General features: G+C 40.5%; 1 protein-coding gene across 1 annotated transcript; it reads right to left on the bottom strand.

Moving 5' to 3' along the window:
- Window positions 1-127: 127 nt before the first annotated feature.
- cald1b (caldesmon 1b) lies at window positions 128-23,687 on the bottom strand. The gene is made up of 17 exons (XM_050074002.1): window positions 23,534-23,687; window positions 23,164-23,267; window positions 18,633-18,758; window positions 17,921-18,254; window positions 17,795-17,836; window positions 17,054-17,713; window positions 16,607-16,642; window positions 16,447-16,514; window positions 15,060-15,300; window positions 14,739-14,867; window positions 12,914-12,957; window positions 12,729-12,807; window positions 10,876-11,007; window positions 10,666-10,797; window positions 8,098-8,169; window positions 6,162-6,196; window positions 128-3,507 (listed from the first exon to the last, which is right to left on the bottom strand). Exons 2-16 carry the CDS (start codon window positions 23,235-23,237, stop codon window positions 6,164-6,166), a joined length of 2,202 nt encoding a protein of 733 aa, XP_049929959.1. The 5' UTR covers window positions 23,238-23,267; window positions 23,534-23,687; the 3' UTR covers window positions 128-3,507; window positions 6,162-6,163.
- Window positions 23,688-24,133: the final 446 nt, after the last annotated feature.

Genomic DNA, 24,133 nt, shown 5'->3' with positions numbered 1-24,133 from the left:
TGTGGTAAAATGTCATATATCCATTCAAGCTTTCAGCAGCCACTCACATTTCAACACTGTCATAATTTCACAAGTGGTTAGGAGGGGTAACATTTCATCCCAACAGCTAAAACCAAAGCAACAGAACTTTGTTCCTTTATTTTTTTTATTGCTGAAGCAAATACAAACAATAATATCAAATATTCAAACAAAGCAACCCTCCGCTGAAACACTCACAATACATTTTGGCAGGATTCAACTCATGTGCACAGCTGACTGACAGGAACACCAGGATACAAGTTAAAGTTAATTACAGGCATTGTTAAAACAGAGTGCATGTTGCCATTGTCTTTTAACCTCTATGTCTGTTGCAGCTGCTGCAAATAAACTGCATTGTTAGTGGCACGTAAACAGATGATAGAAAAGCAAGACTGCTACCAGCCTGTTAAATAAAACTGTATTTGGTCACTGAATAGTTGTTACAGTGGATACTTGCTTACACTCGTATTCATAGACTTTGTTGGTGCTTATATTACACAATAATGTGATTTTTAAACTGCCAAAAGTTTAAAAAAGGTAACAAACCCATGTGTTGTTGACAGAAGCATTGAACGGCGTGCACACTGTGTTTCTCTGGCTGCGGTCCTGGGCTGAATGTGCCGCTTCATAATAAGACACTCTTTATAAACTTAGGTGCTTATGGCTCTCATTTTCTAATAAGCAATTAACTCTGTAGTTAGAATTGCTAATAAGCCATTAATGAAGAATACTTACAATAATCTATTCAGTTTGTATAATGGGCACTCAGTGGTCCAACGGCCCTTCATAGCTGACAGGACTCTCTGTCTGCTCTGTGAGGCTGTATTTCTGCAACAAGCTAATGGTTGCTGATTAATACCAAACACAAAGGTCAGCTGAGGCTGATAGGAATATTATTTGTGCAGGTATTTGGTCATAAACAAAATGTTCAGCTGATGATGGCACTAAATGAAAGGCTGGGGTTATTGAAGTTCATTCCAAGGGAAACATGAATGTGCGAGTTTAATAGCAGTACTTTCAGTCAGAAGGCTTGCACAACTGGATTTTGCCAAGTAGGACATGTTCCTGGATCAACATCCCAAATTGCATTCCTGGACCAACATTACAATAATAATCACAGCCCTCTGACACATCAGTGTGCCGTGGGTTAGCTTGCTAACTAAGAAGGCTATGCTAACAAGTAAACTTGCCAATAGACTAGAATATTAGCGAGTTAGCTTGCTAATTTGGAAGACTATGCTAACAAGCTAACAGGCTAGAATATTAGCGAGTTAGCTTGCTAATTAGGTAGACTATTCTAACAAGTAAACATGCCAATGGACTAGAATATTAGCGAGTTTGCTTGCTAACTAGGAAGACTATGCTAACAAGTAAACTTGCCAATAGACTAGAATATTAGCGAGTTAGCTTGCTAACTAGGTGCTATGCTAACGAGTGAGTTTATAAATAGGCTAGAATATTAGCGAGTTAGCTCGCTAATTCAGAAGTTTATGCTAACAAGTAAACTTGCCAATAGACTAGAATATTTATGAGTTAGCTTGCTAAATAGGTAGGCTATGCTAACAAGAAAACTTGAAAATAGACTAGAACATTACCGAGTTAGCTATTATCCTTACTCTTTGTAATTGAACAATAGTCTAGCTTACTGGAAAACTTAATTGTTAGCATGACCTAACTTTACCAATTTAGCAGGCTAACTCGCTAATACTGTAGCCTATCGACAAGCCTACATAGTAGCATAGCTGACTTAGATAGCAAACTACCTGGCTTATATACTAGCCTATTGGCAGCTTACTTGTTAGCATAGCCTAGCTTACCCACTTAGCAAGCCACCTCACTGACCCTGGAGTAGCTCATAGAGGTTTTATTCAGTGTTGCTGAGGATATTGTTCAATATAACCAACTAACTTCAATTTGGAAAAATAGCTTAGAGGATGCACCAAGGAATTTTGAAGGAAGCACATGAGCAGCACACTGACGATGTCACAGGGCTGTGATTGGTTGATCGCAACGTGGGAAGTTGATCTAGGAGCATTTCCTACTTGGCAAAATCACATCATGCCAGAAGGCTTTACCCTCAGGGATGAGTACCAATCCATCCATTAGATTTTTGAGATATTTCACTGGATAAGTGAAAAGTTTGACCTGCTGGTGCCGCTATATGAAGAGTCAGGGGATCATCACTGTCATTAGGATTCATCCTCTGGGCACCATGAATGTCTGCACCAAACTTCAAGGCAATGCATGCAAAAGACATGGCAACCCAAAAACTGCTCTCATTACTGACTTATCAACCACTATTAACCATTAATAAAGTCTTAAGTTACTATTCATAAACCCTTAATAAAGGCTGCCTTATTACAAAATGGTGCTGACTTGAGAAATGACTCTATTATGTACAGGTTCGTCACCCAACATCCAGCTCAGTGGCAGTTTAATCTAAGCGGTGAGATGCACATTAAACAGCCTTGGTTATCACATGGAGTCAAAACAGTGACTGTCATCCCAAAAAGCAGTGAGTGTGTATGACAATAAAACACAAATGCCTATTATTTGGATTAAGCTATATGACAATACACGACAAGAAGAGCAGACATGTCAGTGAGCAATATAACATTCAGGCACAGCCATCTGAAATTTGTAACCTTGATAAAATAGCTGGACACTACACAATCCTTAACCTACTAAGCATTAAACATGTGCCACTTTGTCCTGAAAAGCCTTACTAGCAGCCCAGTCAGCAAAAGAAAATGTTGGTCTATGTTTCTGCAAACTACGAACACGTTATATTTGCAAAACACCCAAATATGGGTGTTTTTAAGGATCCATCACTGTGGCTTTTAAGGCTCGAAGAGGTTGTTTTTTGCTGAGGCATTGCTGCTTTTCCGGCAAGAATAGTGGCACAAACGGTGGTTGATTTTCAACAAGACATTGCTGCATTTCCAGCAGGCATAGTGGCAAAAAAGTGGTTGATTTTTGCAGATATCTCTGCTTTTCCTGCTGCGAATGTGCCCCCGAAACTGGGTATTTTAAGCCAAAACATAATCTTTTCCAAACCATAACCAAGTAGGTTTTGTGCCTAAACCAAACCACACCTTAACCACAGCATTGTTGAAACATATCTCCTACATAATGACAGACAAGATGTAACATATCCATGGTTTGCAGAAACGTTGCCAACATCTATTCTGGCGACTGGGTCGCCACTACGTATAAAATCGACTTTTAATTCCTTAGTAAAAAATCAAGTCAAGTCTGATGAAAACATACTTTTTTTTTTGTTTAACTTTTGAGGAAAAATCTCTGGAGACATTGATGCTGGGAGTCACTTATCCTGGTCCTTCGTCTTTTCCTCACTCTGGTGTGGGCTTCATGCAAAGCACAGGTAAGTTGAGGGGAAATGGATGCACATACAGTGGCAAAGCCTTGTGTCTGGTCAGGTGAGGCTTAATTTAAACGGGGATGTCAATGGTTCGGTTTTCACGCCTCCTAACAGAGAGAGACAGACATTAAAGATCTATCAGGTAATGCATACATCAATTTAGAATTGCACAACCTCTCAAAGTTTATTAGGTGTTAAATGAGATTATAGCGTCAGGGCTGTTATTCAATGTGTTTACCTTCATACTCTATGTATATGCTGTATGTGCATGTGTTTGTACATCAGAGGCAGTTCTACTGTTGCTGACACATACCAGGACTCTTTTATGTGTGATTGAAAGCTGTAACTTTGTCATTTGCCCTTTACTTCATTCCTCAGCGGTCTATTTCTGATGAAGAAGCGGGGATTGCTATTTAGGGTCTGAGCTGACACTCGACAAACACTTTTCCACTCCTATTGTCCACGCTCTGGCTCCAGCGTCAGGGGCTTGGTGTCAGAAGAAATGTGACTTTATGAGCATGGAGAAGAAAAACAGTTTTACTACGCCAACATCAGCTCATGTTTAATGTATTTTTTCATGATTAATGACCAATTAAACTGTCTCCACAGACTGCAGGGATACATACAGGGTCTTTATCGGTAGCACTGAGTGAATAAGCCCGGTGATCGAGGCCGATTTGCTGCTTAAACCGGTAGTAATCCTCCCCAGCACTCAGCTGTAATGTGAAAATCAAGCAGCTGCACTGTGGTATGCCTAACAACTCGCCAACACCGCGGCACTAGACAGTCCAGGTGGCACTGGGTGAACAGTGCACTGCAGAGACACGTCAGCCATCCCAGGAGTCTGGAAGGTTCTTTATACTGGGCAACAAGGTCAGGGTGAGGGTCTTTTTTTAAACACAGACCAGAGTGCCACAGAGCTGAGCCACTGCCCAAAAATCTCCCACAGCAGATTTGATTTAGTGTGAGCGGCCACTCTGGCGCAAAGGACAGTCAGTGGGTTGTAGTGATTATGAGTCCACAGAGGGCTATAAATCAGTCTTAGCCCGCCCCCACTGATTTAGAAAATGGTGTGAAGGACAGACACACCTCACCTAAACTCTGTTTCCTCCAAGATGGATCAGGATAAATCCTGGTTTAACATGTAGAATGTGCACATTGACAAGGTGGGTTCAGGTTGGTTAATTAACTAAATGTAGAACTACATGAGTACACAGACACTTTATTATGCGTAAAAAAAAGTTAAGTGTTATTGGCAGCAATACTCAGCTACAGTTTACGTAAGTTTGACATGCTTCTTTGCTCTCTTGCCAAGAGTTAGATGAGAAGACTGATACCAATCTCATGTGCAACGACCACTTGCCTCTGGCTGTCTCAAGATCAAGGTTGAGGCACAGAGGAGGATGTTCCTTTGTGGTTGTAGCCTTCACACCAAGACCCAGGATAGCACCGGGCTTCAAAGCCAGTTTTAAAAGTGGCCAAACTGTGGGATCACAACTTCCCGGTCCATCATGTGATGCCATAGGGCCCAGAAAGACTTTTTCCCATAGACTTACATCATGAAAGAAATGTCTGTAAATTAGTGGACGCATTTTATTTTAGCATCACAACCCACGTTAAATGACTTGTTTCACTTATTGACGTTTGACCCATTTGGTCCAGTAACATTTGGAAAGTCTAGAAGAGCTGCACGATTAAATTACTTTATATCCATTGAAGTTAACAGAGTGCTAAACTGGAAGTTAGCTGCTTGACTGGCAGAGTCTCTAGTGCACTTGATGAGCCCCATGATGTGGGAGATTGTTCAGTTGTTTTTGGCTTCATGCACCACTGAGCAACTTTTAACAGAAATGTAGGTGGACCCACCTTTATTGCTCTGTCCAGTTTTCTTTATACATCCATGTTCCAAACTCTGGAGTGATTTGCCTCTGCATGTTAGGCTGGCCTCTGCCACACACTGCCTGTTTCTAAATATCGTCTTTAAACACATCTCTTTTGCTTGGCTTTTAATTCAGTGTGACTGTTCTTTTGGGTTTTTTAACTGGTCTTTGGGTGTTGTATATAGTTTTAATTATTTTTGAATGTAAAGCACTTTACTAAAATGTCATTCTTGTATGTTCCTTATAAATACATTTGGATTAGAACTGATTTTGGATGTCTGTCCTTTCAATATAAAGATGTAGCAAGTCACCTGTCAGTCTTGCTTAGCACCAATTAGCTTAGACCTGGAGTCTTAAGTCAATCAACTCCAGGAAGTCTCACTGCCCCCAGCCAAGAATTCATCCAGCACACAACGCCCTGTAAAACTGCAAATCATTGGGGCGCCAAGTAGATCATTAGGTAGAATGGGTGCCCTGTTTACCCATGTGGGCTATGTCCCCTTTCACTCTGAAGCTTACCTATCAAAAAAGCCAAAAAATTGCAAATTGTTGTTTTTATACTTTACTAATGAATGAGTTTTGGCAAGAAAGCAAATACGTGTTTCCCAAAACGTCACATTATTCCTTTAAAGAATGAAAAGTAAATGTACTCATTGTGCAGTAGAATGGCTCCTTTCATGTTGTCATTTCATGCTGATATTTCAGCTGTCAGATAAATGTGGCGCAGTAAAAATTACAGTATTTTCTTCTGATAAGTACTGCAGTGAAAGAATAGAATAATCACAAATACAGAACCTCTGAATTTTTCTTAAGTACAGTCTTTGAGTAAATGTACTTATTTACATTCAACCACTGTTTACAAGTTTACTTAAGAAACTTACCATTAGTGAAATTTGCTCCTGACTCCAACTGCCACCTGTAAACAATAAGGACAGAAGGAAAAAGATAGAAATAAAGGAAAGAAGAAAGAAAATGTTAACAAAATATGCAAACTACATTTAGTACTGCCTATTCTGGGGTTGTTTTTGAGTTTGGGTTGCGTCACTGAAGCAAATGGGGGTCCTAATAAAGGAAATCTTTTATAAAGCTTTGTTTCATCTGTGGATTCATCTTAGACCAAGATAGGTGGGGTGGTGCAGTGATGTGATAAATATTTACTATATAAAACATGTCATAAAATAGCACTAACACTACATATGTCAGGTATGTTACTTTATATACCGTTTGACACTCTCATATGAAAAAACGGATAAATCCTACATCAAAGACTACATTCAAACCACTCCTGGCTTTAAAAATAAATCATAAACAATATTCAAACATAACCTCATGCACTCCACCATAATATCCTCCTAAAGCTGTGCACAGTGCAGCCACATGTCCTGTAGCAACATACAGATCATATTCATGTATGAAAGTCCCCCATGTTTCAAAGGAAAAACCACATCAGAGCCAAGGAATATTATTTATGTCCTCAAACGCAGTGTGGGAACTATTAATAACCTACACATGATGAGAGGGAGGAGGAGGGTAATACAGAAAAACACACCAATGGCAGCCATCACATCTTCATCACATCAAATTCAGTTCAGGCATCTCAAAGGGAGGAGTTTAATTCAGGTTATGTCCCATTTTTAACAAGAAATAATGATCATATACAGGCTAATGAGTTACTGACTGTGTTAAAATTATTAAGAGTGGGGGCGGCAGGCTGACTTTATGTTTCAGTTTACACAAGCAAGGGCGTCCCTCAGTGTTATTCTCTTCCTTGGCTCCTCCCATTTACTGAGAGAAAAACAGCTACATCCTCCTTCCAAAAAAATAAAATAAAAATAAATAGTAACAGTACTGAATTGATGCGGTAACTTAACCATAAAAACTGAAACATGTAAGATGGTGTCATCTGCATACGACCAAACATGTCTTTAATGACCTGTTGCACATTTAGAAAAATAAAAATGAAAATAATTATAGAAATTTAAGGAAACTCTGGAAAGTGGATAAGTTTAGACCCCTTTATTCACCCCCATTGTGTACAGTCCGTTACTGAAACATAATGTGTAAGACTGTAATTGAATTATATGTTTACCTTTTGAATTGACTGAACTGAAGAATAAATAACCCAGACAGTGTTGCCAAATTTTAAAAAAGGAGCCCAATCTAAGACCAAAGTTAGCACAATTATCACATTTTTAATTATTATAATGTTTAATTATATGGATAAATAAAAGGATTCATAACATTAAATGAAATTAAGGTATTTTAGAAAGTATTACATTAAATGTTAAAGGTTTTTACTATTATAAACATACGCTGTCATAAGTCTTTTGTCACAAAGCTATGACAGGATAGTATTTGGAGAAGGAAAAACATTTTATGATAGTTTTAATAAACTAAAACGACAATTATCACTTATTGTGCGTTGAGCAGAGCTGACTGAACTCGACTTTTTGTTGGCTGAAAACTGACAGTTGGAACAAAATAAAGCCCAAATGATCACAACTCCCTTAAACAATTTTATTTGCAAAGTTAAAGAAAAAGTAGCACCAATGGGCAAAAACTGGCCAATTTGGCAACACTGACCCAAATCATAAGTGTATTGAGGCAATATGAAAACATCACACCACACCACAAACACCACAAACACCAATCACTCTGTGTCGGTGAAACGTGCATTGAGTGTTCTCACCACATTACCTCTTTCACCCTTCTATTAGGTCTACTGAATGAAACAAACAAACAGGACCAGGTCACTGTAAAGACTTTAAAACATTAATCTGTCCACTCCTTTGCAGTACAGGTGTATGTGTGTGTTACCTTGGCAGGTGTAGAGCTCTTCTTGGTTTCCCACATGCCACGCTTGTTACCGACATCACCTGGTTTCACATCCTGAGACAAATAAGACCAACAATGGCCCTGTTAGTCTGATGCAGTGGTGGAGGAAATAATAAGATCTTTTACTGAACCAGTGGCATCCCCAGAGATTTTTCAAAGCTGACACTGGGCGAGAGGCGACGTACACCCCGGACATATCGTGGGATTATCACAGGGCAGACACATAGAGGAAGACAACTATTCATGCTCACATTCACACCTACGGGCAAATTTAGAGTCACCAATTAACCTGCATGTCTTTGGACTGTGGGAGGAAGCCGGAGTACCCTGAGAAAACTTATGGGTACCAATAGAACCCGTTTTCATTCAGATATCTTGAGGTGAGAGGTCAAGGGACCCCTTTGAAAATGGCGATGTTAGTTGTTCCCCCACAAAAATTTTGCCTAACCTTGATGCCCCCTTGTGGACAAGCTATGCTGACATGGTTGGCACCAATGGATGCCTTAGTTTTTCTAGTTTCAAGAGATACCACTACCTTAGTTCGAAAAATGAGTGCACCACAGCTTCTTAAAGACAGTAATATTGTAGCATCCCCTAACAATGAGGCTACAAGGCATGAATTCATTTTGCTGGCTTTTTATTCCTTCACTTTAACAAAGGGTATTGTGGGGCCATAGCCAACGCCAAAACAACAAACCTGTCTACTTTACAAGGAGTTCTCTGTATAAGCGGCTACCTCAACAACTCCCACTCCTCAGCTTACACACACACTAGCAGGAATAACAGCAACACCACCTCCTCAAGCCTCTGCCAATCGATGTCATAGGTGCTAGTGTTGACTGACAGGCTTCCTAGCATCTAAAAACACACGTTCACTGACTTTACGGAAAACTCAGTAACCTTTTTACTGTGTACCATAACACATTCTTAACAGTGACAGAATCCATGCACTTAAAATCACATCACTCAGTCCGTTAATGTATATATATCAGCCTACGATTAATTACACCAGGGGGAATCAGTGGGAGGGCAGTGAGTTGTATCAGGGGGGCCATGGTCTCCCCATCACCCCCTTGGGGGCGCCACTGTACAGAAGCAAATGTACCTAGACTGTAACCAGTGACTAACACTCTGAAGTAAATCTACTTGAGTAAGCAGTACAAGTTCCCTCTGAAATGTAGTGTAGTAGAAATGGAAACACTCAAGATAAATACCTCAAAATTCTACTCGTACAGTACTGGAGTGTATAAGTTGTATTATTTTCCACCACAGGCTGTATGCAAATGTTTAGAAACCATGCTATGATTCTGATTATTAGTGGTGGTAGTAGTAGTGAAACATATGTAAAAAGATACCTTTACCAGTTTGAAGAGCAGGCAAAGAACAGCAGAAGTTTAAGTGAGGAAAGCTGAGAAAAGCAGTGCAGATGGAAAGAGGAAAGAAAAGCAGAAGAGAATTAAACAACAACACAGTAAACACACAAAAGAGAATCCAGACATGAGCTGTTGGTCTGCTGTGCAGCTTCTTTCCATCAGGGGGAGGTGTTGCAGCATGAGTGAGGGCAAGGTTACAAGCACTCCTCTGCGAGGCGGCCAAGACGTTTGACACTAAAGATATCTCGCTCATAAATTTCACGTTAGGACAATGTCGTATGTCATCCAGCAATGCTGCTGCATGTGGACATCGTGTAATGTCTCCAGAAAACGTGGTAAGATTAGCAGCTGGTGTCCTACTTTAAGATAAGGACACAGTGTCCACCAAGCACACAGTTCAAAGCCCCATTTGATAATAAATAACTTAATCATACTTCTTACTTCTTTGGTTGTTTTGTCAGTGTTTTAAAATAGGATGATAATGTGTCTGTGTGAGACAAATGTGAAGGGACCTGACCTTTTACCCTTGTCTGAAGGAGACTCTAAATATGGAGTCGCACTTAGATTAAAATATCTATTTTTTTGGCTTCAAGTGAGTTAAATACAAAAACAAAAAGTGAGATAACTGTTTAAAAGTACTGTATGTTTTATGGGTTATATGGGCTGTAATATAATCTTGAAATACCCACAGAGGCCAAAGTGATTGATGTACAGAGGGGTGTAGAAACGGCTGTGCAAGAAGGCACGTTGGCATTCAGCCACCTGACACACAACTGCTGCAGCTCACTGCTTTGTCATTGGACTGTTGTAGGCAACAATGAGAGTAATATTCATCTTCCATTCAATGATTTCGCACATGTTTAGGGTACAAAAACATATATTAGAAACTTTCACATCAGGTAAAGATTAATACACAGAGGGTAGTTTGGGTTTTGGTAGCAGGTGTTGTTGAGTAAACTGTCCATGTGGTGTCACTAGACTCCAGACATAATGTTTCCCAGCCCCGGAGCTCAGATATATAATGACTGCAGCCAACAAAAGACTGGCATGTGGATGTGCAAATGAGCACATTAGCGTGTGCAGAATATCAAGGGATTACTCTGTTGAAGCAACACTGGTGTCTAATTCACAATAGTGTGTATGTGTGTGACCAAGACGAGGATTTATCAGGTCTTACTGCTGGCTTTGCTGGTGATGCTGCTGCTGCTGGTGCTGCTGCTGCAGGTGCTGCTGTCTTCTCCGCCTCTGGAGGCTTTGCCATCCAACTGTTGACACGTCCGGCCACGCCACCTTTGATACCAGCCACATCCTGGGGAGAAAAAAGTACATGAGATTCTCACATATCAGTAAAGGTCTCCATCCTCCCGTCTTGCTGTCTCGCTCTCACCTTGACAGTAGGAGCTGGACTTTCAGAGGTGTTGCTGATGTTTCCTTTCTCCCACATGTTCTTGATGCTGCGCGCGCCTCCTGTAGGAATATCTGCCACCGCAGGCTTTGGGGATTTGGCGTCTTTGGCTCCCTGTGGAAGTAGAGGGTGGATTTAAATACTTTTACATGAGAAAAAACAGCACTACACTGACTGAGGATCAATTCTGGAGAGTTACTTTTAATCAAGATTTGTACTAGAGCTACAATGATTAATCAAATAATCGATAAGTTGTCAACCAATATATTAATCGCCCATTAATCTGGTTTGAGTTATTTTTTAAGGATTCCAGCTTCTTATATGTAAATATTTTCTGGTTTCTTTACTCCTCTGTGACAGTAAACTGAATATCTTTGGGTTGTGGACAAAACAAGACATGTGAGGACACCATCTTGGGATTTGGGAAACACCGATTGACATTTTTCACAATTTTTTTGACATTTTATAGACCAAACAAGTTATCAATGAAAATAACCAACAGAAAAATTGCCAATAATAAGCGTTAGCTGCTTTAGCTGATTTGTACTTAAGTATTTCCATCTTTATATGTTATATTTCCACTCCACTATATTTCAGAGGCAAATATTGAAATCTTTCTCCACAACCTTTATTTTACAGCTATAGTAACTGATTATTCTACAGATTGAGATTTTGCATAAAACATACAACAGATTCTGGGGCAGTTGTGGGCCATACCAGGCACAGACAAGGTTAATGCAAGTGACATTCGGTTAATCAGTGTCTGTTGGTGAGTCTGTGACCGTTGGGAATTATAGGCTCTGATTGTTAATGACGTCTGAAGGTCTCAAAGGTGACACAAGAAGAAATATTACATGACATTTCGATTAACAGGATCTCAAATCATCACCCCTTTTAAATGAAAATTATTGAATCAGTTAATCCTTGTTTTAAACTGCTTTTAAATGTCCTTTTATATTGAATTGCCTTTTCCGTTTTATGTCCATTATGTCTATTTTCATGTTTAGAATGTGCTATAGGAAGGTGTCATATAAATAAAGTTTATTATTATTGAATCTTATCATTATTATTGCTAAAGATCAAACACACAAACAAAAACTCTGTGCCTTCTTTGGTCTTCTTGTCTCGTTTAATAGGTCTGTGAGTTGTTATCAATTCCGGCAAAGACAGATTTGCTCTCTAAACAACTCAGATGACGTCATTTAAATAAATGTCAGAGGCACAAAGAGGAGAAATGACTACATATCTAACAAAACAAGACAACATTAAGTCTAATCACCAAAAAATGATTTGAATTGTTTGTTTTATTTTTCTACTTTCCAGCCTCATTAATCATCTCACGACCGCTCGGATTTATCCTAAAACTGTAGCAGTTAAAACCAACTGGAGCAGCTACAAGAGCAAAATGATGATGCATCAACAGTCTGATAATGTAATATATAAAAATATGTTTGTTATATTTTTTAAGAACTTCTTGTTTTGATAACACTTCTGTACTTTAACCTCAGTAACATTTTGAATGCAGGACTTTCACTTGTAATACAGAATGACTGCATCAGGGAGCACTACTATTTTTATAAGATGTGCTCTCCTTTACTATTTATATAACCTATTGCTCCTTCCTGCCTATTTGCACTATTGTATTGTATATATTGCTAAATTATATGTTTAAATGGTGTATTATGTTATGTGTCTGTATGTGCTTTTCATTTTTGCGGGAGGCACACTCGATGGACAATAAAGTTACATATCCGTCTACCTATAATGTATTTTTACATTGTTGTATTTGCATTTTTACTTCAATGACAGTGATGACAGTGCACAGTGAGTCTCACCTGGAGGGCAGAAGTGTACTGCTCCAGTCTGTTGCCTATCTTGGAGACAATCGGAGTGTGAGACACTCTGGCTGCGGTGCTGTGTGGATGAACAACACATGAAACATTAGTGTGGCACACCAATATAAGTGTCTGGTTTATTAATTTATTCATATTGTAATGAAAGAATACCTTTTATGGCTCACCTTTTACTGGCTGATTTGCTCAAGAATTCTGCCTTCGCCCCGATCTGTATGAAACAGCATAGTTGAAGGTTATGACCTGTGGCTGACAAGCATAAATAAATACTGACATGGTCAAGCTGCCCTGGCCTCCTTCCTGTCTCCTAGACGACCTCACTGAGAGGCAGACCAGTCGGTCCCTGGGAAGGTCTCTCTGTTCTCTGTGCCTGAGTGATTGAGCAGGAGAGTTTGCTTGTCAAGGAGCCAGGAAACACACACACACACACATGCACACATGTACACAGCTGACACACACATACACACACTGAGTACTGCTGGTCAAAATGAATTATACCTCCGTGTATGCGCAGAGTTACACACACAATTCTCAACATTCCTCCAAAAATACTCCGGCAAAAAAATGTACCCAGTCATGGTCTTGTAAGAAAACAGCCATATTTGAGAAGAGCGCAGACGCTGGCTCACAAACCTTTTCTTATTCTTGTTAACTAACAGTGTATGGGTAATATCAGAGGAACTGAGATGGAAAGAAATAAACAACCACATTAGATCACAAAACAGGGAAAAGGAGGATAACAATGCTTATTTTGTGACGTCTCACAAGTTGAGATAATAAATACAAACAGACTTATGGAGACAGCCATGAAGACCGTGGGAATCGGTCAATATTCCAGGCTACTGGTGTTTTAAAGGGTCAGTTTAGATTCACCAAAGTCACACAATAAGGCAAACAAACTTCCACCAAACACTTTCAGTACGGTACCTTTGAAACCAAAAGTAACCCTTCAGACATGGTACCTAGACCCTAGTGTTTCCACTGCAAACAGTACTCTTAAATATGGGCAGGGCTGTTGTCACTCACTGTATTTCCTCCTTTATCAGTCTGCACCTCATGAATCGTCCACAGAACAAGGCTGCATGCCAACATTTTCAGAACAAAATAAAACAGGCTGCAGTGAGAGTCTCTTTCAATGGGATATTTAGAAATGCTGAGTTTGTGCATTTAGTCCTTCTCAGGCAAGCTCGGGGGTTTAGTGTTGCTGGAGCCCACAGGAATGAATGTTCTTAAACGACTTACTCATTACTGAAAGTGTGTCATCCAAGAGAGACAATAAAAACTAAAATACTGGTCAAGTTGTCACAATTTAAGGTGTGCTGATGGAGTCATGTCGTCAGCTCATGCATTGAGTAACATTACAAGTTAACGTTCCACCTTAAAAGTTGTCGGCAGTCAGCCCAGTGAATTAAGTTATATTTTCTCCGACTCCAGCTGCTGAAAGAGGCAGCAAAACATCCTTTAATTTCATAGTTACAGTTTACTAATATATGTAAAACTCTCCATGGTATGAACAGTGGTTACATGAGCTTCAAAACCAGCCACAACTCAGCCCTGAGCAGAGTGACCGTCCTCTATTGACCAGTCAACAGACTGCAGTGTTCACAGCTCCACCTTTTAGTACCAGATCTGTGTGCTAGGTATCCCAACAGAGGGAGGACCAAAAATGGGGACGGTACGGAACGGTTCTATTGGTACCATCCACAACTTTTCACAGTGGAAACGGAAAAACAAGCGTACCGAACTGAACTGAACCGTACTGCTCTGTGGAAACGGGGCTTAACTGAACCGTAAACTGGTAAATGGAATTTTGTTTCATAGCGTTAAAAAATTACATTTAGGAAATTCAGTATAGGGACAACTTTGTCCAAAAACATCATCATTACTCCTCTGGATCATCCTCAGAACATGCTGCCAATGAAATATGTCATTCCTCACTGTGCTGAAGCCCCTCTAGAACAACTCAGATGTCTGAACTTCTCCAAAACTCACCTTTGAGGAGCCTTTGGGACTGATAGCAAAGGCAGGTTTTGTAGAGTCTTCTTCCACCATCTGTTTCTTCTTCTCTGCAGCCTCCGCCCTCCTCTTCTCTATCTCCTCCTTCATCCTCTTCCTCTCCTCCTGTCACAAAAACCACCTATGCCTTTACACTTTTGTCACAACCAACAGATTCCTTCTCAGGTGAGTCTGTCTGTCTGATCCATGATAAAAAGGCACATAACCAAACCAAATCAAAGTAAAATGATGCCTCCATTTCTTTCACAATGTGGAATGTTTCACTGATACAGTTAATCCCAGAGTGTCCACTCTCACCTGTTCTTTGGCTTTCTTGTCCTCTTGCTCCTGTTTCTTCTGCTTCTCCTCCTCCTCCAGGATCTTCCTCCTCTCCTCTCTCTTCCTCTTCAGCTCCTCCAGCTCGGCCTCTGCGTCCTGCTGCTTCTGCTTCATCTTCTCAACGTCCTCGCTTTCTGCATCGTTTCGCCGGCGCTTCAGCTCCTGCAGCTTACGCTCGGCCTCCTTTCGCTCCGCATCATCTGCCTTTGAGGAGGGAGCACTGTCCATGCACACACACACACACACACACACACAATCATTTAATGAGAAATATGCTTTAGGTTATTAATGTTAACTGAAACTAAAGTAAGAACTAAAATTATGTGTGAAAAAACTTTACAGTTAACTGAAATGAAAATAAAAACTAAGGACTTTAAGACAATAAGACAAAATTGTGTACTTAAAAAAAATAACTAAAATAAAATAAAAAAAATACAGGAAATGTTTTGGTCTTTCTCAATTTGGTCAAATTTGTCAGCACAACGAGCATGAGAAGGAATTGGTGCACATGTTTGTTGAGACTGCGATGTTGACATGACTGTGAGTCAACTGCCTTCACAAAGTGTTATGTTTGTATCATAATACCCCTGACAAATACAAAACTCATTTACCACTCAAATACCCCACTCATTTATGGAACCATGCGTGCCACTGCATTGTCAACAACACGGTCATGACAATATTTCACAATAAAAAGCCTTGTGGTCACAATGGAACATGCCACGCCACATGGAAAAGATGGGTGAGACTCCTATTCTCTAGATGTCCCACAGCTGAGCAGCAGCCTTGCCACACCTGAGCAACACTGCTCACGCTGGCAGTGTGGCTGCTCTAACCCAGTGGTTTTCAAACGTTTTGTGCCCAAGGCACACCAATGGGCAAGCCAACTTCACACTTGTATTTTGTATCTGTGCACAATAGATTCCATAATGTGTGTTATTACTCTTTTCACGACAAAAGACAATAAATATAAGAAGAAACAAGACAGGTAGCCTTTGTGATACTGTCTACTGACAGTTCTTTCTTTCTCTTTTCTTTCAGTGGTGAAGGTCGTCTTCGCTGGTGCTTTGTTGTAATTTGCTCCGTATAATAAAGCAATCCATTGTCCCACTCTTAGCTTTCTCCTTTTAGATGTTACCATCCCTCACACTAGCTGCCAATCAGGGCTTTTGATATTTCACACACTTATAATTCCCACACACAAACAGTTAAAACTAAAAATGTTTTAAAAAAACAACAAAATGAAAACAAGAATTAAAAAATGACATGTAAATAAAAACTGGTTGAATTTATAAAACTATTATAACTTTGATGTTTACTAACTCACATGTTCCTCAAAATTTACTGATGAATTGAAAAGAATTACCTTGTTGTCTTCTCTGTTTTCTTAAGTTTATTCTCAAACAGGGCTCCGTTCTGTTTGGTTGGTTCAGTCTGGCAAACAGGAGAAAAAAATTAAATACCACAAACCATCTTTGGTATTTTAAAGTATACATAAAGAATATTATATGACAAACTAATTTTACCTTTTCCTTAAAACCAAACTTCTTGGGCTTCTCCTCCTTCACACAGAAGACAGAAATGGAGGAAAATTAATAAAGTAATGTAAAACAGCGGCTCAGTCACAACACATGATGTAGAAAACCCACAGTAAAGGCATCGAACACTGGAGCAATCAGAGGCCGGGCAGTGAATGCAACACAGATGTAAACTGAAGCCACATCGGACTGTGACATCCTCGACACCACCGTCTCTTTCATCCAAATTTATGTGACAAATAAAAAGCTGTGACAATGGGTCTGTGACCGCACCACAAAAACCAAATCATACAGCAAATATCTGCAGAGAGAACAAAGCCTTGATAAATCAAACATGGTGCACCAGCAACACTTAATCTGGAGGATTACGGACTTGTCTTATTTTATAGATGTCTATATTTTGTTGGTGAAAAGATGAGTAAATCACACCAGTACCTCCTCTTTCTTCTTCTTCTCTTCCACCTCTCTCTTCTTACGCTTGTCCTCCTCCTCTTTCTTCTTCTTCTCCTCAGCCTCCTTTTTCCGCTTCTCCTCGTCTTCCTTCTTCTTCTTCTCCTCCAGCTCTTTCTTCTTCTGCTTCTCTTCCTCCTCCTTTTTCTTCTTCTCTTCCAGCTCTTTCCGGCGTTTCTCTTCCTCCTCTTTCTTCTTCTTCTGCTCCATCTCCTTCTTTCGTTTCTCCTCCTCCTCTTTCTTCTGTCTCTCCTCCATCTCCTTTTTCTGCCTTTCCTCCTCTTTTTTCATTTTTTCCTCCTTCTCCTTTTTCAGTTTTTCTTCTTCCTCTTTTTTCAGCCTCTCTTCCATTTCCTTTTGCTGCTTCTCCTCATCTTCTCTCTTCTTCCTCTCCTCCTCCTCCCTTTGCTGCCTCTCTTCTTCCTCTTTCTTGAGCTTTTCCTCCTGTTCCTTTTTTAGCCTTTCTTCCTCTTCTATCCTCTGCTTTTCCTCCTTTTCTTTTTGCTGTCTTTCCTCTTCTTCTCTCCTTTTCCTTTCCTCTTCCTCCTTGTCAAAATCAGGAACAGCTTCCTCTTTGGCATCTTTCATTCCTGCATCAGGCTGCTCGGCTTCTTCTGTTGCTGGAGCCTTCTCCTCAATTTCCTCCTATGAAACACAATCATGTGTCAATTTCGGAGTGTAAACAACAAAATGAAATTAGCAGAAAGATAAAATAAGTGACCATACCTCATTTCTCGTGCTCCTTGTTCTTGATTCGTCAACAGATTCCTGTGAAGGAAACAAAAATCATAAGCACTAAGAGAATAATCTCAACCCAAACAGTGTTACTCTCAAATAAAATCCTCACTTTACCTCCACATCTTCCTTCTTCTCCTCTTCCTCTTTCCTCCAGGAGTTGGTATCAGCGTCTGCCACCTCCTCTTTAGCTGGTTCCTCCTCCTTCTTCTCCTCTTCTTCCTCTGTATGCCGCTGTCTGCTGCTGCTGATGGAGGACTGCTCCTCCAGTGCGCTGTCTGTGCCGTTGGTGGTGCCGACGGTGGGGTCCAACTCCTTCTGTCTCTCCAGGGCCTCCTGCATTCTCTTCTGCCGGCGCTCCTCCCTCTTGGCCAGGCGCTCCAGCAAAACCTGGTCATCATCGGCACCTTCAGCAGTGGTGGTGGTGGTGGAGGACTCTGTCTCTGTCATGCTGTGAGCAAATGAAATTCACTTCATGAGAGCAGCAGAGCGTGAAAGTCAAGTGGCAACTCTGTAATTCATGTGTGTGTCCTGTGTCTGACTGTGCTTCTGGGGTTTGGGGTTTCCAAGAACATACAGGCCTGGGATAGGAGGCAGAGTATTCTGTTTCTGGACTGAGCAGTTAAATAACATGTACTTTTGATTGTTACTGCAACATCTCCCTTCTGCCCAACAAATAACATCAGCTCTTCTCACTGATTTGACCTACAGCTGTTTAGAGAGAACAAAACCACAGGTGGGAGTTTCTGCTTCTCTGTTATAAATCTTGCCTGTTTGTCTTTTGTTTATCTTGTTTGTCCCACAACCCAGAAACTCCTCAACATTGTACCTGTTGGTTTCAATCACATCGGAGGTTCCAGACTCCTCTAGTTCCCTCATCTTCTTCCTCTCCTCCCTTGCACGTCTTCTTTGCTCCCGAGCTGCCTCGTCATCATCATTGTTGGTGCAACCCACGCTGAAATATCACACATAGAACATGTTAATGTGTTTGTGTTTAACTCAAAAATGACACAGCCATTGGAAAACCAAAAATAACAATCCCTTTTCAAGCTTGGTTACTGAAGTTACATCATCATTTTCAGTTTATATATTGAAAGTTATGTTTTGGAGGGCATAATAACCAGTATACATATTGACTACTGCACTGATTTCAAGTAGCAAAATGTTACCAAAATGGACACCAAATAGATATAATTGCAAATATAACACTTTTTGTATTCGTGGCTAAACATTTTAATTTCACCAGATAATCAGCCATGTTTGTTTCTGATCATATAGGCCTAAACATTAGCTTTTAAAAGTAAATATCTGTTTTAAATAAGATCTGCTCATGTTATAACCTTGAGTTGTCATTATGTTAGAGGCTTTAAGGCAGTGGTTCCCAGCTGGTCCAGCTACAGGGTCCAGATTTGTCCATGTCATGCCATGTCACTGAGCTAGTTTGCTGTCTCTGTTAAGTAGTTGTCTGTTGGTCACTCGCTCTACAGCAGGAAACCGCACTTCAGAATAAAAGCTCTGTGCCAGAAATTCACTATACTTAAAAATAAAGTGTGTTTTTTTACAAGCTTGACATGTTTGCATCACTTGCGGTTCCTTCAGAATGGAGCCATGACCCACTTTTGGATGTCGACCGACCAGTTGAGAACCACTGCTTTTAGAAATACTTCACCCACAAAATGACCATTTGTATATTAGTCACTCACCCTGTGATACCTTGACTGCATGAAGGAAACTTTGGTTTTCTCTCATGCCTCCACAGTGAAAGGAGAATCCAAAACAGGTGAACATTCTTCATCGACTGAATTCATAATTGCACTTTTGCTTAGACCTTACTATTTCAAACACATCAGTACAAACAGTCTCATGCATGTGTCTTTGAACTCTGATCAAGCAGAGCTCATAAGCAAGTGCATTATTAGGCATGCCACTCAGGCGGAAGTGTTTTATATTGTGAAGTTTTAGTGAAAATGCATGTGTTTGGAAAGTACTGAGCATCCAGCTGTATAAACGAGACGTGAATTCTACTGCATGGGTTGTGTGAAAATTTGTAAATGAATATTTTGATATAGTTTTGCTGTTGTTAAATGTGGACCCCTTTTACTTCAATTTATGAAGACCTTTTGTATTTTTTGGAGGCATACGAAGTTCAAGGTGAGGACTTGATATACAAATGGGCATTTTGTAGGTGAAGTAGTCTTTTAAGAGCTGAAAGTATCGACTGTTTCACAAGAAAAATAAGAAAAAAAATAGAGAAAAATCAAATTTTGTGTAACAGAAGTATTTGAGGACGCCTCTCATTTGGATTATGAACCACTGATATAAGCCACACTGTCTAAAGCTGACCTCATAAAGAGATGATGAAGATGAGAGATGCCACAACAGAGGGAAAACAGACTAAAGAAATAATAAGAAACACGCATTGTACATGTGTCCAAGATCAAAATGTGACTTCGAAGAAACTGAGAGAAACTCCAAAGGGATGACCCCCCCTTGGCATTTATTAATGTAAAAAATACATTTAATGAGAGACAGAGACAGTGCTGCAAGAAAAGAGATGAAAAGAGAAGAAGATAAAGACATAAAGATGAGAACAAAAAAACTCTCATCCTGCCATTGACCTTCATCAAACTGTGAGTACGCCCACAGTGAGACTTCTGAGCATGCCAGGCTTCTATCTTTCCAAGCATTACCAGGCTTTATGAGGCACGGAGAGAGCTTGAAATGGCCCATTGATAGCGTACGGGTATTATTTCCCTCTGCTCTTCCTGAATCTGCAACACAATGATTTACAGATGTTGTGAGAGGAAGAGGTGATGGGAACCACAAGAGTCCTCTCTGTCTTTGAACCAAACCAGGCAAAAATCCAGCAAATCCTCGGGCAAAGGTTTTTGGGTCGCCCCGAGAAATCACTGGGTAAGTAATTCAATTAGATATTACTCCACCCAAAGCTAGAGGCTTGCTGTCTCAATGTTGCAGTGACATTTCCAGATGAGCCCGAACTCAAGGGACGTGAAACATACAGCGATAAATGGAGGGAAAGATGATGAGAGCTTCTTGGCTAATAAGAGACTCTAAAACTCACTCAGACTGTCAGACACTGAAGCGTTCAGAGCGGGTTATCTTGTGCTGAAATAGAAATGGCAGTCAAAACATTCCAGCGTCTGCAGCATTTCCTCGGGCTGTAGAAAGGAGCTGAGGGCAGGCTCGGCTGGCACTGCTGGACTGTGAGAAAAATTGCTTGGAACGCCTTTTTCCATTGGAGCTCTGATAAGACATCAGATATGACAGAAACTGACCTCTGAACTAGAAGAAAATAGTGTGTTTGATTCTATGGACATCTTGACTCGTCATGACCAAATTTCACCATCATCCCTGAAAGGAATAAACTGACAATATTCTATATTTGTAACAGATCCAATGAGAAGACCAAAACCAACAATGTGTTAGTCTGTGAGTCCATACTTTCCAGCAACTCCAACCTGTCTGTGTCAGCTCTAAGACAAAAAGGTTATGAATATATACTCTTTAAAAAAAGGCTAAAAGGTTTCCTAAAACAGCTGGGCACTGTATTTTTCAGCACACTCAAACAGGAGTGTAACTTTCATGTGTTGGGGACTACTTTCAGCCATGGATTTATATTTGGTACTCTAGTGAAGGAACATGTTACCCCAACCCAACTCCTAAGTTGTCGAAATCCAACATGTGAGCAGTGACTTGCGGTGTCAGACAGCAACGGAAAAGCCGTCCTTTACATCAGCATGATACACAGCTGTTCACCATTATAGTTTAATGGCACTTGGCAGGGAAACCTGACAGGACAAGAATTGCAGTTAAGGCAGCTAGAGTCCAGGTAAGGCGGTCGGAGGGGTGGTGGATGGGTTCAACAAATGTATTTTGAAAGAAGACAATGCATGTAACAGGCAGAACTTGACACAGTGTCCCAGAATGTTAACAACCAATGTACCCAGGGTACCTTGCACGCCATATCTGGACATGGAAAGTCCTTTTTCTGAAAAAGACAGGATAGCCTACTTACTAAGCTGTTTACATGGCTGAGAAAAAGGAATATTCCTCTAATTTTCCTGCTTTCATGCAGCTGTGCATACGCTGATTAACTTGTTCTCCTAACATGTCAAAATATGGAAAAGTGATGGGATGGATATGACACTATATTGTGTTTTCAAATGGGCTCCATGTCTGTTGTCTGAAGTCTAAGTCTTGGTTGTTGAGCGGTTCAGATTTAAAACAATCTACTTAAATACAATTAATTAATTTCTCTTTGATTAACGTTGGGTGTTTTGGTTTCTCTAATCAAAACACATCCCTATTTTTGATCCTTATTTTGAGCTGCTCTGTAATCAAGCAGCTACAGGTGTCAGTGATTGTGCTGATTACTCAGTTTGCCTCCACCTTTGGGTTATGACATCTCATAAGGTGTCCAGGTATTTCCTGTCCTGTACAAAAAGAGCTTGTCTGTTTATATTGTGTCACTTTGAAACTGCAGCTGAACTAGTTTTACTTTTAAAGATGTTTGAGTTGAAGTTTCACATCATGATAGATCATTTTCCTTTTGTTCTTGTGGTGTTTTGAGATACCATCCACAGAGTGAACCTGCAACTTCACCCCACCATAGTGGATGTCAGCAGTAACTCTCTAACGGTACAGTAGTATTTATCTGAGCACAAAGCGAGGGTGGGGGGGAAGACAGAGAGCGACAGAGTAATCCAAACAGCAGCACAGCCGAATGACTCCCTAATGAGTGAAAAAGGCAGAGGAGATCATTAAGCCGTCATCGCATGAGCGCCATCCAAGTCCTGTCTGCTTCATGTGGAGACACACAGGCACTCACAGATCCATCATGCGAAAGTGCAGAAACACAAAGACAGACACACAAATACAAACAGTAAGCCTTGTAAGACTTTACAAGATTAGAGGAGAAGCATCTTGAGTATTCAGAAAGTCTTCAACACCTCTAAAATGTTTCACCAATGGTAAAGTTTGTCCCACTGCACCAAACCACACTGCACAATATGGATGGGACTTCCCTTTGAGCAGCTGGTGTCTAATATCTCTGGCACGGACTGCAGATGTGGTTTATAAAAGCAGGGGAATGTTAGCCCCCGATGGTCAAATATGGTGTACTGAAACTGAAAACGTATCAGGTTTGTTTTGTGAGTCATGAGTCAGACAGTCAAACAGCGATTAGACTAATGAGGCTTTAATTTAAGATGTGTCCTTTTATAGCATTTCTACAATTACACTCACTCTTTCTACTAAATTAAGCTGGTGTTTGAGAGTGTGCACGTCCATGAATGTGTGGTTTATGTGATATTTGTTTATATGTTCTCAGGTTCACTCACTTGTCCGCTTCGAGGCGCATCTGCTCTCTCCTCTGCCTCCTCAGCTCCATGCGGCGTTCAAAGTCATCGTCCATGATGCCCAAATGATTCTCCTCACTTTCTCACTGAAAGACATCAGATTAAGTGTGATAAATTCAGTACGACCGATCAACCCATGATTATGAATCTCAATTTATCACCAAGTCAGTTTCACAGCTTTGTGGGGTTTAATACTAAGTAACAAACTCTCACTGTGACGTGCTAAAAAATCATAAATGAGCTCCGAATCAATAACGCATCAAAGTTTAGGAGACCACCCAACACAGCTTCATGACATGGGTAGAAACATAAAACTCCACAGTGCCTGTTGGGTCCTGTTGGTTTACAGTACCTTAGCAGTAGCTGGAGTTTAGTCCATGGACAGTAGTGTCTCCCCTCTCTTCATATATCAACCTCTACAGCCTGGTTTATATCTCAGCCCGTCTGCAGCACAAAGAATTCCTGCTTGTTCTTTCAGCAGCTTTAACTACCAGAAAAGGCAAAGCCTGCCTCTCCGCTCCCCTCTCTTTCTCGCAGCCTCCCTCCTCCTCCTCAACCTGACTCCTGCTCTCTCCCTCCGTCTCACTTTCCCCTCCCTGATCTCTGACTCTGTCAAACTGTTTCCCCTTGGTTTGTCTTGTTTTATCCTGCTGTTTCTCTTTCTGTCTGATGTAATACAAAAGCTTAGTTTGCCACCAAATGTGAAATCCATCCTGATTGATCATGAATCAACCGATAAACCAGTTTAAGCTACATGTCAATAGAGTCTTCACTTGAAACCACAGGTCACTACTTGTAAGTTTGCCCAAACCATTTCCTGTGTCCTGGTCTTACCTCAGATTACATTTTGACACTCTCATCAGAAGAGGAGTTTAACTTATTCTCTTCCCCCTCCTCTTCTTTAATGGTCATCCCTTTGAACTGTATCAGTGTCCTTAACTACAGTAAGAAC

Source organism: Epinephelus moara, chromosome 20 (genome assembly GCF_006386435.1).
Source record: "Epinephelus moara isolate mb chromosome 20, YSFRI_EMoa_1.0, whole genome shotgun sequence".
NCBI lineage: Eukaryota > Metazoa > Chordata > Actinopteri > Perciformes > Serranidae > Epinephelus > Epinephelus moara.
Note: the sequence above shows the minus strand (reverse complement) of the source record. Positions and strands in the feature narration are given on the sequence as shown.

Bases quoted from the DNA above. Each gene is read 5' to 3' on its own strand.
- cald1b (XM_050074002.1), bottom strand. From the start codon at position 23,237: ATGGACGATGACTTTGAACGCCGCATGGAGCTGAGGAGGCAGAGGAGA. The intron at 16,515-16,606 runs GTAAAATTAGTT...CCTGTTTGCCAG, and splicing joins AGTTTGGTTTTAAGGAAAAG to ACTGAACCAACCAAACAGAA. The intron at 12,808-12,913 runs GTGAGCCATAAA...TCATCCACACAG, and splicing joins AGCAAATCAGCCAGTAAAAG to CACCGCAGCCAGAGTGTCTC.